The 17689-nt window shown below is 33.1% G+C and overlaps 1 protein-coding gene across 2 annotated transcripts in view; it reads right to left on the bottom strand.

Annotated features, from left to right (window-relative positions):
- The window catches only part of LOC114329522 (zinc transporter ZIP11), a 235547-nt gene extending 218799 nt beyond the window's left edge, over positions 1–16748 (bottom strand). The window contains exons 1-3 of one of the 2 annotated variants that reach the window (XM_028278664.2): positions 16343–16748; positions 9866–10100; positions 6839–6970 (exon numbers count right to left, since the gene is read on the bottom strand). In XM_028278664.2, coding sequence (XP_028134465.1) covers positions 6839–6970; positions 9866–10100; positions 16343–16450 — 475 coding nt within the window. In that variant the 5' untranslated portion in view covers positions 16451–16748. The remainder of the gene's footprint in view (positions 1–6838; positions 6971–9865; positions 10101–16342) is intronic. The other variant, XM_050656448.1, reaches the window with a different exon arrangement.
- Between the last annotated feature and the right edge of the window lie 941 nt (positions 16749–17689).

Genomic DNA, 17689 nt, shown 5'->3' with positions numbered 1-17689 from the left:
ATGGACTCATATTCTTTTGGAAAAGTGCAACAAGTAATGCACATGGCGTACGTGATATTCCCCACATAAGCACACCATAATTTGCAATATTTGATGAAATGTTCAAACTTTACCTTCAAAAATAACTTATATGCAATACTGAAGCAAATAAGTCTCTATCGGTTTAAGACCCATTATTATGTGATACATAAATGGTCGTAAAAAATGACAAGCTCAATCAACAAAGATCCTTATTCATTAATTGCTCGTGTTCTAAGTCTGGCACTGTAGATGAGTTAGTAATATTTGTTTTGCTAATTACTCTAATAAAAAGATTGTTCCATCTTTCGGGAAATATTTCGATTTAATGATAACGCAATCTCAGTGTTTTGTTTGGCTGTTAAGGTGGTTTTGACTAATACAGTAAAATAATGTTTTTGTAAGTAAATTGATCTTTATTATCGAGTGCTCCCAGATAATATTTATGTATTGTATGTTTAAACGTTACGATTTTTACAAATATTTTTATTTCAGATAGTCTTAAACCATCGAAAAATATTTAGTTCACTAATTAAAAGGTTTAATGAGAGACAGTTAAGTAAGACATTCAGTTTCAGAGGCAACTATCATCCTCTTGCGATCTTCAGAGAAGCCTGTGGTCTGGTCTGAATCAGAACGAAAACCAACTAGTTCAGAGAAATAAGGAAAAAAAATATCGTGTTGGTGACACATCCCCCTCCAGGCTGAAACCAAATTTTTCGAGTAATATGGTCATCTATAATAATAACCTATACGTTTCCTGCAGCCGATTTTGATGATATACATAGTTATAAACAAATGAAGATCAAAAAACGGTAAATTTTCGCTTTTTTCGTCTCTTACTAAAAAATTGGGCATTTTAAACAAATTTTAGAGTAATAAACTCATAAACCGTATAAAAAACTTCAATATGGCGTTCGCTGAATATGTCTATCCTTATTGGTTACTTAGAAAATTGCCAAATAAATCATAAATTTTGAGTTTTTATAAATATTCATAACTTATGTAAAAATTAACTTAGAACCTTGTTATTACATGGAATGCTGAGACTTATGGTGCTTAAATTACACCCCAAATTCCAAAGCAATTGGTCAAATAGTTTAAAAGTTATTTAATTTGTTTTTCCAAAATTAATTTTTTTTGCAACACTGTAAGTCAGAAAATGATGAAGTTACAGTAATATTTTGGATAGTTTATGAAAGAAGAAAATTTACAGTATTAATTTAATTTAAAAAAAATGACAAAAAGTAATTATAGATATTGCAAAATAATTTTGCAATAACATGTGAATTAAAAAAATGGGGGGGGGCTAACTTTGTCCCTAAATGTCCTAGAACAGTTGTTTTTCTTTCTAAATGTGTATAAAAATTCAGTCTTTCTAAATATGAAAAAATAATTTTTCTACGGGTAACGGTTAAAAAGTTATTCTAATTGTTTATAAGTAAGCAAAAAATGGACATGTTTTTGAAAAATAATTTTACACTGTTTAAAATTATTTTTTGTCATTTATTTTTAATTAAGGTAATAGTATAAATGTTCTTCTTTCATAAACTGTCCGAAGTATTATTGTAACCTCATAATTTTCTGACTTATAGTGTTGCAAAAAAAATGAATTTGGGAAAAATAAATTAAATAACTTTTAAACTATTTGACCAATTGCTTTGAAATTTAAAATATAATTTAAGTACAAGAAGTCTCGGCATTCCGCGTAATAAGAAGATTCTAAGTTAATTTTTACCTAAGCTACGAATATTTATAAAAACTCAATATTTATGATTTATTTTGCAATTTTCTAAGCAACCAATAAGGTTGGACATATTCAGCGAATGCCATATTGAAGTTTTTTATACGATTTATGAGTTTCTTACTCTCAAATTTGTTTAAAGTGCTTAACTTTTTGGTAATAGACGAAAAAAGCGATACTTTACCGTTTTTCGATCTTCATTTGTTTATAACTATGTATATCATCAAAATCGGCTGCAGGAAACATATAGGTTAATAATATAGATGTCCATACTACTCAAAAAATTTGGTTTCGGCCTGGAGGGGGATGTGTCACGAGAAAAACCTTATTTCTCTGGACTAAACCGTTTTACTAAGCAAAAGTAATAATAATAGTCTCCCGTTTTATACCGCTGAGGAGTGAGGAGGCTTTGGGATTATAGCAGGGTAGTCTGTTATATCTAGGGCCTATGGTATATAAGGAAGGTAACAGGTCCAGTGCTACACTTCAACCGCCTACTATTACCCCTGATTTAACCCAAGGTACTCAAGGTACTAAGCAAAAGCTGGGTCTAAATGAGAAAATCTAAAACTTCTAAAAAAAATACCAAGTTTCTTGTAAAAGGTATATATTAAAATACCCTAAATAAGGGTCACAATACAAAACGTTTTCGGATTAAGGAATCCATCATCAGTGTTTAAAAGCCAAAATTTGCATGCCTGAGCCACCAAAATGTATTGGGTAAAACCCTTTAAATGTAAATGATAAAGTTATTTTACATATTTATATAAAAATCATCTGATGTTAAAGATAAACCTGGATGTTACCCAGGGCAACACAGGACTCTCCCCACGTGGTTGGAACTTTTTTGGAGAAAACCTCACATATTGGATTTCAATGGCCAACTCAAAACTTCTATCGTTGGAACCAAGATTCTAGTGAAAACCTGAATTAGTGCCTTCTAAGAGTTGCAAGGGAAACGAACGATAAATGAAGCAGACTAGGAGGGACTAAGATTGCATTCCACAACCGGTCAATTCATTTAGGTAAAATTTCATCGACTCTTGATTCCTTGATTCCTCTAATCTAAAGTCTAGACCAACGGTTCTCAATCTGTAGTACATGTACTATTGGTGGTACATTTCATTATTTGAGGTGGTACACAAAACGCAAAACAGCCAAAATCAGCACCATTATTATAGTTAATTAGATCACCTAGCTAGGTAGGTATTTCAGTTAGATGGTACCAAAAATAATACAAAGAATTTGGTGGTACATGACTCAACAAGATTAAGAACCGCTGGTCTAGACGATGGTGGTTGCCTCTGAAACGAAATGAAGTATTAACTGCCTTTCATTTTCTCTTAGTTTTTTTCCTATCTGAGTACATACACGGAATCAAAATTGGAGAGAATTTTTTTTTATTTAAATTAAAGTGTCTCGGCAACTATTGGCCATTGACACTGGTACAAAATTTTACAATATTATTTACATACAATAATTACAGTTTGTTTTTATACAAGTTAGGATACAAGTTACAACAACATAATTACACTAAGTAATAAAGGTGACAGTCTTTTAGGAAACAGATTATGGCACTGTATATGTTTGTAGAACCGAGTAAGTCACTTAAATTGTTTTGAAAGTTGTAGTAGTCTCTTTGAACTCTGTAGTGGACACATTCTAGTAATACCTATGTGCTGGACTGTTAATGGCTCATCACAATGTTCACAGCGAGGACGATTTTCAGAGGACATCAGATATCCATGAGTAAAACGAGTGTGACCTATTCTGAGCCTTCTGATAAATATATTGTCTTTTCTGCTCATTTGGGGCATGGTGATGGAGGTAACAGTTCGTTGGATTGTGCGTAGCTTTGTATTTTGCGTGTTCCAGTGTGTTTGCCAGGTGCTTAATACATTGTTCTTGATTTTAGCCTTTAGATCTTGGTGAAGTTGCATGTTCTCTAGATTTTCAAGGGAGCAGGCCTGTTTTGCTGCTTGATCAGCGCTATCATTTCCATTGATACCAACAACATGAAATGATATCCAGATGATGGTTACTGAAATACCATTTTTTGACTGTTGTTGGCAGATATTGTGGATGCTCTGTACAATGGGATGTAAGGAGTATATATTTTTGATTAAACCAATCGCAGCGAGAGAATCGGTACATATCATTGATGATTTCTCGTTAGTAGTGGGCAACTCTAATGCCTTAAGTATTCCGTACAATTCAGCTGTGTGTATACTGCATCTGGGAGAAAGTCGATATGATACTACTGTTGTATTTGAGGTGGTGACGGAACATCCGACGGCCTATTCTTCTTTGGAGGCATCTGTGTAAAGAATTTTGTCATAGTGCTGTGTATATATAAGTTCTTGAAATTTCTGTACCAAGAGAGTTCTGGGTGTTTCTTCTTTTTTGTATCGATTTAAGCTGGTAACGACAGTAGGTAGCTTTTTGGTCCACGGAGGAATACTGGACGTAGTAACAGGAGTTGTGATTGTTAGATCTGTATCTTTTAGCAGAGTTTTTAAAATTTGTGAGAAAGAATGTGATCGAGGGTAAGTATTATCTGGAACAGGGTGGGGGTATTAATTAGTTTAACGACTGGATTTTTCGGATTAGCAGATACTCTAGAGAAGTAAGATAGTAGTCAACGTTGCCGTCTTATAAAAAGTGGGGGTTCTGAAGATTCGACATAGATACTTTCAGAATGACTTGATTTAAATACTCCAAGGCTAATGCGTAAGGAAGTGTTGTGAATTGTATTCAGGCTTTTAAGCTGAGTGTCGGACGCTGATATGTAGAAAATGCTTCCGTAATCCAATCTAGAGCGGATCAAGGTTCTGTAAATTCTTAAGAGGACTTCCTCTTCTGCACCCCATTGATGGTGAGCCAGAGTTTTTAAGATATTGATTCTATTTAGGCAGCTTGTTCTTGTGTTCTGTATCTGATCTCTCCATGTAAGTCTTTTATCGAATATTACTCCTAATAATTTGTGTTTATAAACCACTTGAAGAGGAGATCAATTTAGGTGAAGTATAGGAGGGTGAGGGTGATGTCTTCTAGTGAAGTGTATGACTTTGGATTTTCTAGATGAAAACTTGACTCCAATTTTGGCGGACCAGTTTAGAAAGTTGTTAAGAGTATTTTGCAGTAAAGAGCATATGTGGAGAGAATTTTACCTAGATAAATTGACGGGTTGTGGAATGCAATCTTAGATTCCCACTAGTTTGCTTCATGTATCGTTCGTTTGCCTTGCAAATTTTAGAAAGCACGAATTCAGGTCATCTCCAGTATTTTGGTTTCAACGATAGAAGTTTTAGATTTTTAGATCTAAGACTTCTCATTGCTTTAAAAGGTTTAACTCATCTTTTCTTCTCTTCTTCTTCTTCTTCTTCTTAGTTCAGATGAGACTCGATAATCTCTGCACTTATTTGGAAAAATATGGTTATATCTCCGTATGGTTGGATAAGTGTAACTTACTAAAGAACTCCTTGTATGAAATAATAAATGAATCCTTAGTTTAGGTGTCTCATGAGAAATACAAAAGTACAGTTGAGTCCGCGATTCTTTACCCGTGCGTTATTAATACCTAACGAGATAAAACACATACTTTTTATCTAGCATCATTCTCTTCCACGCATGAAACTAATGACAAACCAGTAGTGGGAGCACGCAAAATATAATTCTATTTTAGTGACGTCACGTTGCCTAGCAGCGGTCGATTCTTGCATTGTGAAATTCGATTTTGTGACGCGAGCAAAATAGAATTCCATTTGGCATGCTCAGGGCCCTGCTGCCGCCTGTTATTAAGTAAAAACACATGTTATTTTTATGAACGATCTAGACTCAGTGCATTGAAAAGAGATAGGTACAAAGAAAGACGATTGGGGATGTTTTCACATATTTTAAGTACAATTTCTGACGTTTTGGTTTGTTTAATTTTGTGGCTGTCAGTTTGTTAAATTTTTTGCTGTTATTTTGTCGAATTTTTGCATTTTGAAGTTTTTTATAGTATACAAACAGTTGTTTTCACAACTAATTTTATATTGTAGTTAGAAATTTTATGATAAGTTTATGTTATTTTACGATAAATTTTGACAACGTACAAGGCTAACCTCATTGATACAGTTAAGGAATGCTTGTGTTTAATGTTCCGCCAAAGTGAATAAAATAACAAAAAGAAAATATGTTATCGAATTTTTTTATAAATTGTTTATTTATTTATTAATCAATGATAATAAAATAATTTATTAAGCTACTTCAAATGTAGCTGTAATTATGCACCAAAATTTTAAAGCAAAACTTAAATTTGACTCTCTATTTATTTGATAAAGTCAAATTTTATACTATAACCAGTGATCGGAATAATACCCACTTTTTGTCACTTACTTTGCGTTTATACGCTGTGAGCTTCGCTGGTGTCGCTCCTAGCGGTTAATAATTCAACTTTTACCGGTAATTTTTAAATTTATTATTTAATTGTTATCGTTTAATATTTACAACGCAAAAAAGTAATTAAATTGTAATCGATTTTTTTAAGATTTTTCTAATCATTTTGACGTTCTATTGATAAAATATCAATTTCTTACTTCGGATACTTTGACAATAATCGTGTAGATGGCGCTAAGATTATAATAGATTATTTATAATTAGATATTACGGAACATTAAAAAAACTTAAATTCAGTATTTAAAACGTAAGTATATTTAAGGTAAAAATATATACCACAGCTTTGACCAACTAATATTGTTTATAATTAATGTTTTTAATTTTAATTTTAAATTAATCACTTTGACATTTATGTCAAATTTCCGGTAAACGTTTACAAACTTGTCACTACTGGCGTTCGCGAATTTGTAAATATCCCCTCTACGTACGAGCTCACAGCGTATTAGTAAATTTCCGACTTATTTCGTATGCTTTAATTTAAATGATGACGCACGGGTAAAGACTCGGGGACTCAACTGTATGTACGAGTATTTATAAGTATGTACAAAAACCCTAGACCTGAGGAAATTTCATGTCACACAACAAAAATCCTGTATTTTGATTGGTTGCAAGTTGCAATCATTGCAAAGTACTTACCCCCCTTTCTCTGATGCAGCGCTCCTCCTGTTTCTGTGAATCCCTCAATGGTAGCCGTGTCGGGAATGTAGTGTGAATCTCTGCGCGCGCTACTACGACGACTGTCTCTTCGACTACTTGGTGTATTTAACGCTGAAATAAATAGACGGAATATGAGAATAAATAAAACAAAAATAAAAAAGAATAATTGATAATTAAGTAATTAATTGAGAGTAAAGTAATTATTAGATACACTCTATATAAATAAATACTGAAAGCTTTACTTGTATTAACTGCTCTTATGACCCTATTAATGCAAATATCCTAAAAAATACTTGTCCCTGAATCGGTAAATAGATACAGTCGGAAATATGAAAGAATACCCATGAACGATCACATCAATCACTTAATTTGTTTATGCTATCTTTTTCTATAACAAACGTTTGTTATTTATAGAAAAAGACAGCAAATACAAAATAAGTGATTGATGTGATCGTACATGGGTATTCTTTCATTTTTCCGACTGTAGTTATCATACGATGTTAAAGGAACAAACATTTTCTATCGCAAGGTCCATGAAAGAATATTACACATTTTTACTTCTTAAAGGGCAAGGTTTTGTATTCTTTTAATAATTCTTTAATATATACTCTTAAGGCAAGTGAAATATTGTTATTAAAATCCTGTTGGTAATTTTCTCGGAAGTAGAAAGATTTCAAAGTTAACTTGTAGTTATAAATGCGGACGTTAACAACATGTCTGTCGCCGTTTTTTCTAAAAATCTCCAATCAATCATTATGCGTAACAGGCGAAGAAAAATTAGGAAAGAAATTCAACAATAAGGAGACTTGATGGTGTTCATGTACTTCCTGACAAGGCACTTCTTGGAATGGATATCCCGGACTGTACAGAAAAATGTAAACTGTACATAAATTAATCACCAATAGGAAGAAGTAACGGGGTTATTCTTCTTATGGTACCTATCGACCTATTGCAAATTTTGTTAACTGCTGCCCCAGATAGTGGTGAAGTTAAATCATTTTCGTCGGTTACTAAGCCAGGATGTTAAATTACAAACAAAACAAAAGTCCACTGATTTTTTGCATGATTCTTGTTCTATTGAGTGATCTTAAAATAATATTAATACATGTAAATAGTGCATCTGAATAATTTGTAAAAACAACTTAAATAGATCAAGAACATAATATCTACGCAAATAACTGACAAGGCTGACTGAAAATTGCGGTTGCATTGGTATTTTTTAATTTACCTTTACCTTCAGACATTACAAAGGTATTTGAAAGAATAGAATAATAATTGTAACTTGTAACAATAATCGTAATAATCGAGGCCGTATTAAAATTTTGTTTTGTTTTTGTTGTGAAAACAGTTATTTAAATTAATTCGCATTTATATAAAAATCTCGCTCTTAAATTTGTTGGGACAATCTGTACCATTTGCTAGTGAGATTTAAGAATTTTGTTTTTAAGTGTTGTGTTAAAACGGTTAACCAGAAAAGATAAACCGGACATATGGTCGCTGTTTAGGCGTCTCCGGTGGTCGCCAGGGTAGAAACATATGTGGATGGATATGCTCTTGTTAGTGACATTCTTACCCTTAGCGAGAAAATATTTTGCAGTTTTAGAAGAATAACATGTGTGTGGTCCCTTTTCAGGCAGAAAAGTGTAAAATAAGATGATGCAGTCATTTTGAATAGAATTTGAGTCAGTCTCTAACCAGCCTCCGTAAGGCGTGGTGTTAAAGTGTTTGCTCCTCTCTACTAGTCGTGAAAATACGTTACACTCTCACAATAATTACTCCTCTCGCTAATTGTCTCGCGGAAATTTGTATAATAAACTATTTTCTCTCCCTTTTGCTACTAAATGTTGCTGTTAATAAACGTTTTTGTCGCTTATCACTTTTATTTCTCGTGTGCACAACCCCTTCATATCGTGTTAATTAGTAACTATAAAACCAGACCAAATAAAGTCTTAGAACCAGTTCTCCTAATAGTTCACTGTTTTGTATAATCGAAGGACATCCTCTAGGTACTTTGGGGACATGCGTATGGTCCAAAAATATTTACATTAGGCAAAAGATAATAATTAAACCCTTTTTGTCACGGTGGGGTGAGATTCAGTCAAAACTCACACCAGTTTTGATGCTTTCTTGCACTTATTCTTTTCTGTTACTTATTACATGGGCAACACGAAAAGTTATCAGTTTGGCCTATAGACGGCATTGAATATGGTTATATTTTTCGTTTTGGACGATCTATTGCCAACACAACTTCATCAAAAATTAGTGTGGAAGTGTATAGAAATCTACACCTTTGTTATTACCTACTTACAATTACTTACAGTAAAACCCATTTATCTGCAATCGCGAAGAGAAGGCACGATAGACGTTCGATGATGCGGTGCAAGTGACCTTGAGGGTTTCAGTTAAATCTGTTCAGTTATACTTATCCATGGCTTTACACAGCATATTCTGTTTGCCGTTTATCACATCTCAATCGCCATTTCTTCTTGTCGTCAGAGGCGGATTTGAAGATTTGCCGCCTCTGGGTTATCCACAATTTTCCGCCCTCCCCCCGTCATTTTTTACTTTTTTACCAAAATTTACCGCCCCGGGCTATAGCCCATTCAGCCCATATGTAAATCCAGCCCTGCTTGTCATATAATAAATATATTCTTCACAAGTCTCTCTTTTCCATTGCTGCTTTTATTTGTCCGTTCATATCCACTGTAATCTAAGATGTCCTGTTCTCCTCCTTCTATTTGGTTTCCACTCTCAGTGGTATTCTTGTCTCGTGCATCCGTATTATAATAATCAGAATCAATCAGCCCTGTCTTCACCAATGTTGAAAATAGCTTTACCTGGCGAAGTGCCCAACTCATTTTCATTTAAGATCAACAATTCGTTACATTACACCAGTGACCTTTGTTTTGTTTGTAATGTACATTTTTTTCTTATTTTACTTCATTACATTACTTTACATTAGTCTAACAGAATAAAAAACTTGACTTGCAATCAGTAAATACTCACCTAACATCATATTTGGTGAATGCACCCCCAGCACTGTTATCAGCCTATCGGCACCAAACACAAACAAGGCTCCCAAGAGAAAACCGGCTCCGACTGGAATAAAGGCGAACTCGCCATTTTCTCCATACCTCTTAGATGAGGCAGCCTGTTCCAAAGCAGGTTCCAGAAGAGACCAGAAGGAAGCTGCAGTCATTACGCCTGCAGCAAAACCTAGACTGGCATCCAGTAGTTTTCTCTGAAACAATAAAAGTTGGTGGTCAAAAAAATGGAAATTTTAAACAACAATTTAAAAAATGTACTTACGTATAATTAAAAAAAATTAATAAAACAGTCAAAGATCAAGAAGTTATATCAGTTAAAAGTTAAACCAATAATGGTCAGTTGTTGGTATACAGTAAGTTCCAAAACTGACAATGGTACAAGAACTGGGACTTACAGAACAAGGCCAAAGCCAAAGGTAGAAATCTGGTTGAGTTTCAGAACATATGCAACAGTATTTTAAACAGAAGTTGTAGAGCCATATGTAGATCCACCTGTGGATCAGACCACCATTTGGTGAGACCAATAATATACATAAGAAATAACAGTCACAATAGTCTAATAAAAATAAAATGTAACGAGGGTGAAAACAAAAACTCAAAAAGGTATCCTATAGATAAACTAAACAACGAGTTAATCTCCTTTCTTTATAAATTGAGACTAGTATCAAAAAAGAAATATAGATAATGGATAACAAATGAAGGCCGATATGAAAATATGAAAACCCAAATACACCTAGCAGCAGAAGAAGACTTATTGGTGGACAATGAAGTTAGAAAACCAAATAAAAGAAAAGAAGAAAGCTTACCAAAAGTGGCTGACCACAGGAAAGAAGACAGAAGGCATATTTATGAAACAAAAAAAAATAAAGAGTAAAACCACCAATTTTGGCAAAAAAAAATGTAAAGATATAGATAGCTTAATGGGAAACTCCAAAGCAAGGAGGCATAGAAAACATTAGGAACCTCATACAGAATACTCACGAAAGGGTAAAGATAGAACCAATAGAAGTGTATGTTAAATTAACCATTAAGCACAGTAAGAATTTGTATAGGTCATCAAGAGAATGGAGATACATCGCAAAATATGCTAATATAAGATTTGAACTGATAATCCAAATATTGAGTACTTATCCATACATTTCCAACAAAACTTTTGGATTGAATTTTATTTAAAGTAGAAATTTTTATTTGGAAAGAATGTTTTCTCATCAAAATAGTAAATATTTTTGTACAGTTTGAATATTAGGTTTCTATTCCTTTAAGAATAGTATAATCACAATGAGGGAAGACAATAACAAATGATAGCAAAAATATTAACTGAAAGAAGCAGAGGCTGTCTATAGTTTTGAAAAAGTGTCAGAATTTGAATACGGAGTAACCATAATGAACACTAGAAAAGAAGGAAAATAAATAGACAAAAGATTAACGAAGGGGAGCAAAGCGCTAGGGTCACTAAATTCAATACTGAGAGCAAAAATGTGCCAAGAACAGCTAAACTGCCAGTGCATGAGACAATAATCAGACCCACAGTGATTATGCCAGCGAAACATGGATTATAATAATAATACTTTATTTCCTTTTTGACAAATACAATTTGTATAGGATCAGTCACAGTAAAAATGTAAATCTAAAATTACGCTAAACCTAAGATTACAAGACAAACACAAATAGAAAATGTAAAATTACTAGCATATACTTAAAATAATGTCAACTATTAAAATATTCATCAACAGAATAAAACGTATTCTGCAATAAAAAATCTTTTAAGTTAATTTAAATATTTTCACATTCTACTACCGGTACGCCCTGTACTCTCCAAAATTATTGAGAGGCTCATAAAAACCCGACTTATGTCCTTTCTCTTTGATAACAATATTTTATCACAAAATCAGTTCGGCTTCTTAACTAATAAATGTACAACTGATGCCATGTTTTCTGTACTTCACGAGGTTTACCAAGCACTAAACAATAATCTTTATACTGCCACTGTTTTCTGTGACTATTCCAAAGCTTTTGATTGTGTAAATCACAACATTTTGATTAAAAAACTTAATTACTATGGAATGCGAGGTATTTCTTTGAATTGGTTTAAATCTTACTTAGATAATAGGAAACAATTGGTTAGAGCAAATGATACTGACTCTAGTCTCAAAAACATTATATGTGGAGTACCACAAGGTTCAGTATTGGGTCCTCTACTTTTCCTGATCTTTATAAATGACATCACTAATTTAAAAATCGATGGAAAAATTTTTCTTTTTGCTGATGATACCAGTATCACTTGGAGCAACTCAACTATTGCAACTCTTCATGCAACTATAACTTCTAATCTTCTTACGATAAAAACCTGGTCTGACTCTAATTTACTCTCCTTTAACGTGGATAAAACGGTAGCATTATCATATAACGGTGCTCTTCAACCCCTGCTTGTGAATAGCAGCCAGATCTCTACCGTTGATTCTGTAAAATTTCTTGGTATTCTTTTAGACAGCAACCTCAAATCGTCCCTTCATATCGATTTGTTAAGTAAGAAACTCGCCTCGGCCTGCTATGCCATAAGATCTGTTTCGAAGGAACTCAATTTAGCATCTTCTAAAATAACATATTTTTCTTTATTCGAGTCTCATCTTCGATATGGTCTTCCTTTTTGGGGGTCTAGTACAGCTGCCCAATTTGATGTTATTTTCAAATTACAAAAAAGAGCAATAAGATATCTGTTTGGCCTCAGAAGAACAACCCATTGCAGAAGTTACTTTAAAGATCACGAAATTTTAACCCTTCCATCTTTGTATATTTTAGAAACTGTTTGCTTAATTCGTAAACACATGCATGTCTTTCCAGCAAGGCCTCATCATGACTACTCCACCAGAAATTCAACTTTTGATGTCTATTTACCGATCCCGTCTTCTGAGTTAGTAAAGAAATCTATACTATATTCCGCAAAAAAACTATACAACCATCTCCCTTTACAACTTAAATCTGCAACATCCTTTCTCAAGTTCCGTAAAATGACAAAAGCTCATTTATCTAAAAGACCATATTATTCAGTAGAAGAGTTTCTTAATGACTAACTAAGAAATCACAGTAATGTACAAGTAACTAAAGTGTATTTATCTATATTTGGGTGTCACATACAGCAGCTTAAACTTATTAGTTCCTTTGTTTGTTTTATTATATTATGTTGTAGGTTCAATTTTGCAATTTATAGTAATTTTGCAATATATTGGTTTTTGTTTTTTTACTTCACTTTTTTTTAACTTGTTTATATATTTTTTTTATTGACGATTTATCTAATTTTATAAAATTGTATTTGTTATTGTTATTGTTATGTATATCTTTTTCGTGAATCTATGTTAAGCTTTGTCCATAAAATTGTATAATTTTCAGTGACAATAAAGCATATTTCTATTCTATTCTATTCTATTCTTACATTTTTTTATTGGCTCGGGTACCTTATTATATATTCTTTGACCTATTATTGCAGGTGAGTAAAAATGCATATTTTTTTTAGAAAAAGGCACATGTAATTTTTGATTCTGCCTTGTATTTATATTGTGAATTTGACTATTAGTTTTAAATTTCTCAAGATTTGAATGAATAAAAACGCAAGCTTCAAAAATATAAGCACGGCACAGTTAAAAGTTTATATCTAGTAAAATAACTCTTACAGCTAGTTATTCGAGAAATACCAGCAATACAACGGACTATTCTCTTTTAAGATAGAAAGACTTCACTGAATTTACAGGACGTACCCCAAAATACTATGCCATACCGCAAACGAGAATATTTGGAGAAGGTGAACAAATAAAGAAATAATGAGGATGTATAGAAAACCAATAATTACAGTAAAAATATGAGCCCAAATACCTAGATGACTTGGTTATGTATACGAATGTCAGAGAACAGAAATGTTCCAACAATACTGAAGGAGTGAGAAATGGGGAAAAAGTAATTAAGGGGATGTCCAAAGAAGAAATGGTTAGGAGCAGTAAAGCAAGACTTGTAGCAGAAATAAGAAATGGAATGGAGTATCAGCTGACTTTAAAATCAGTAGAAATGATAGATTGATTATACAGGGTGTCCTGAAAAGATTGGTCATAAATTATACCACAGATTCTGGGGTCAAAAATAGGTTGATTGAACCTCACTTACCTATATAAAATAGTGCACACAAAAAAAGTTACAGCCCTTGAAGTTACAAACTGAAAATCGATTTTTTTTTCATATATCGAAAACTCTTAGAGATTTTTTATTGAAAATGGACTGGAGGCATTCTTGTAGTAGCAACATCTTAAAAAAAAATTAAAATGAAATTTGTGCACCCCATAAAAATTTTATGGGGATTTTGTTCCCTTAAACCCCCCCAAACTTTCGTGTACGTTAAAATTAAATTATTATTGTTGTCATATTAGGTAAACACAATATTTTTAAAACTTTTTTTGCCTCTTAGTACTTTTTCGATAAGCCAGTGTTTATCGAGATATTTTGAATATTTGTCGAATTCACCACATATTTGTATATGGTTAAGTACGATTATAGAGAGCTGTCAATAATCTGAAAATTTATTTATAATTTACATTATTAGGTATATTTTTGAAAAAGAAGCCACATCTCGATAAAAGGTGACTTATCAAAAAAAGACTAAGAGGCAAAAAAGTTTTAAAAACATTGTGTTTACCTAATGGTACCACAATAATAGTTTAATTGGAACGTACACAAACATTTGGGGGGTTTAAAGGAACAAAACCCCCATAAAATTTTTATGTAATCATATTAAAAAAGAAGACGCATCCCGATAAAAACTGGCTTATCTAAAAAATACCAAGAGGCAAAAAAGTTTTAGAAACGTTGTGTTTAACTAATGGTACCACAATAATGAATTAATTGGAACATACACAAAAGTTTGGGGAGGTTTAAGGGAACAAAACCCATGTCCATTTTCAACAAAAAATCTCTAATAGTTTCCGATATATTGAAAAAAATCGATTTTTACTTTGTAAGTTCAAAGGGCTGTAACTTTTTTTATGAGCACATTTGTACTAAGGTAAGTTAGGTTCAATCGAACTATTTTTGACCCCAGAATGTGTGGTATAATTTATGACAAATATTTTCGGGACACCCTGTATATACTTTATTTGTCATTTGTTTTGCCACATTTAGAATAAAATAATCATATCATCATTTTTACTATATGGTGTGGAGGCCTGGACGCTGACAGAAAAGCTCATGAAAAAACTAGAAGCATTCAAAATGTGGGAGTACCTATGCATTCTTTGTATATCCTGGACCGAACATGTCACCAACACAGAGGTAATCCACAGAATTGGAAAAGAGAAAGAAATCGTGGGCACAATTAACCAAAGAAAACTTTAATATCTAGGCCACATATTGCCTACTGCAGCGGTGCTCAAACAGTCGATCACGATTGACCGGTCGATCGCCAAAGTTTTTGAAGTCGATCGCGATTCACGGAACAAATACACATGGAAAAGGTGGAGACTGCGCTTACTTGTGGATGACATGAAGTGCGATGAACTTCATAAAGTGCATTAACATCCAAGTAAAATTAAGATGAAAACATCTCTAATTACAACTCTCTGTAGTTACAACGTTCTATCAAATGGAAATGTGAAATAAAGCTTTATATTTTTTAATTTTTTTTACTAGCATGCAGTGTAAGTCTGAGCACCACTGGCCTACTGCAATTGATTGTCCAAGGGAAAATAGATAGTAAGCGAGGGCCAGGCAGGAGACTCGTGGCTCCAAAATCTGCGGAAGTGGTTCGAGCTCACATTTGTCAAACTATTCAGAAGTGCCATAAGCAAGATCAGAATTGCCCTGTTGCTAGCAACTGACAGGGCACTTAAAGAAGAATCATATCATAACTGGTTAACACGTTGACGGACAGAGTCTATAGATGTCTAATTTTGATTGATGTAGTGTGACACAACGTTTATAGACGTTGCATTTTCCCTATTCTACTTTGCAAAATACATATAGTGTCACAACACTTGCTTATACATTTGACGCACTGTCCGTCAGTGTGTTAATCACTTAGTTTCATTTTTTCATCGATTGTCATTTGTTTCGAGCTTCAGTCATATGTTGTTGTATAATCTGTGTATAACATTAATATACACGGATTATACTACATATGACAGAAGCTCCAAACAAATGACTGAATGAAAAGCCCTATCCTCACATACTAAGGCACATTTAAAAAAAAAACTACTTTTACATTCAAAAATTACACTATTAGATAAAAACTACAAAAACTAAATAAAACATCTAAAAACGAACAACTGATGAATGAAAGTCTATGTTATACAGTTTAAGAGACTAATGTAAGTATATAAATTTGATGAATATGAAATAGGAACAGTTTGGGGGGCCGTTTTATTTTTGTTTATATTTAATTTGAGGTTATGTTTCTAACCTGTGAGCCTCGTACAAATAAGCAAACAGCGGCCCCTGCCGCTGTCAGAGACCATGTGAAAAGGGTGCCGAAGAAGGCTTGTGCCACGGGTCCGTAACCTTCAAGCATGTCGATTCCTTGCACTACACTATAAACGGCCACCAAGTAGTCAACAAACCGCAACACCGACTACCATGAAAGAGGGAAATCTTGAATATATAATTTTTGAAATGTCAACAAGAATTTGCTATCAGACCATGCGCGCTATAATCGTTATAAAAAGTAATTCATTATAAATAAAGGTAGGTAATAAACTTGTTTAACTTTTAGCACAGAAAACAGGAGTTATTGACAATTTGCTTATGTTTTTATGGCCCCCTGAGCCCTTCGCAATCAACGTTCATTTACACGTCAACAACAATGGTTATCAGCTGATTGCTAATGTTCGAATTTTGTTCCAGTCAAGGATGATCACTCGATTTGACAGATGGACCGTGTGTAAAGTGTACACGTTTTGGAACCAATGGATTAGGATTCATTCAAGAACAGTTTCGATTTTTAGACCAGTCAATAAAAGACAAAAATCGTCAAGAATAATTATTTTTTTAATTTTATCTTTCTTTTCTTATAGCAAGGATATCCGCGACTTAACAATTTAAAATGGAATAACTTTTGTAAAAATAATTTTACAACTTTTTTGCGTTAAAATAAAATGATGTTTTTGTAACAGGCATTGCATAAGTTATAAAAGATTTCAAATTTCTTCTTCGGTTCTTCCCTTTCAAGGATCTCTTTCATTTTTATTATACTAGTTATTATCCCGAGGATTTCTTTGTGTTTATTTTCTCATCTTCCCGCCCAGTGGCGTACTGAGCATGGTTCCGCATGGGCCCGCTTTTTGCTTCTTTTGTTTCTAAATTGTTTGGGACATTTTGAACTACACAAGTACACACTGCGAAATGTAGCTGCTTAATACATTTTAATTTTTGTGTAGGTATTTATAAATAAAAACAAAAAATACCTATTCATCCAATAGTTTGAAAACCAAATTTATTAATAACACAGAGAACGTTGTTTATTGTAACGTTCCTTCATTTTACCTGCTAAACAAAGCCCTTGTCTCAGCACTTCTTGTTTAAAGAATAACCGCCGTTGCCTGCCTAAACACGTGCTAATACAAACAGTTTTGTATCTATTTTTTATATTGGCACGAAGTTGTAAAACTGCAAATTCGGAAACAGATATTCAATGCAAGTTTTATACCGTTTTATACCGCCATAAAAATAATTCCAAGACGCTCAATGCTCCTTTTGTTTGGATTTATAGCACCCTCATCATAACACTGCATAAATATAGACAATTATTTAT

The sequence above is a fragment of the Diabrotica virgifera genome, chromosome 7 (assembly GCF_917563875.1).
Source record: "Diabrotica virgifera virgifera chromosome 7, PGI_DIABVI_V3a".
Taxonomy (NCBI): Eukaryota; Metazoa; Arthropoda; class Insecta; order Coleoptera; family Chrysomelidae; genus Diabrotica; species Diabrotica virgifera.
Note: the sequence above shows the minus strand (reverse complement) of the source record. Positions and strands in the feature narration are given on the sequence as shown.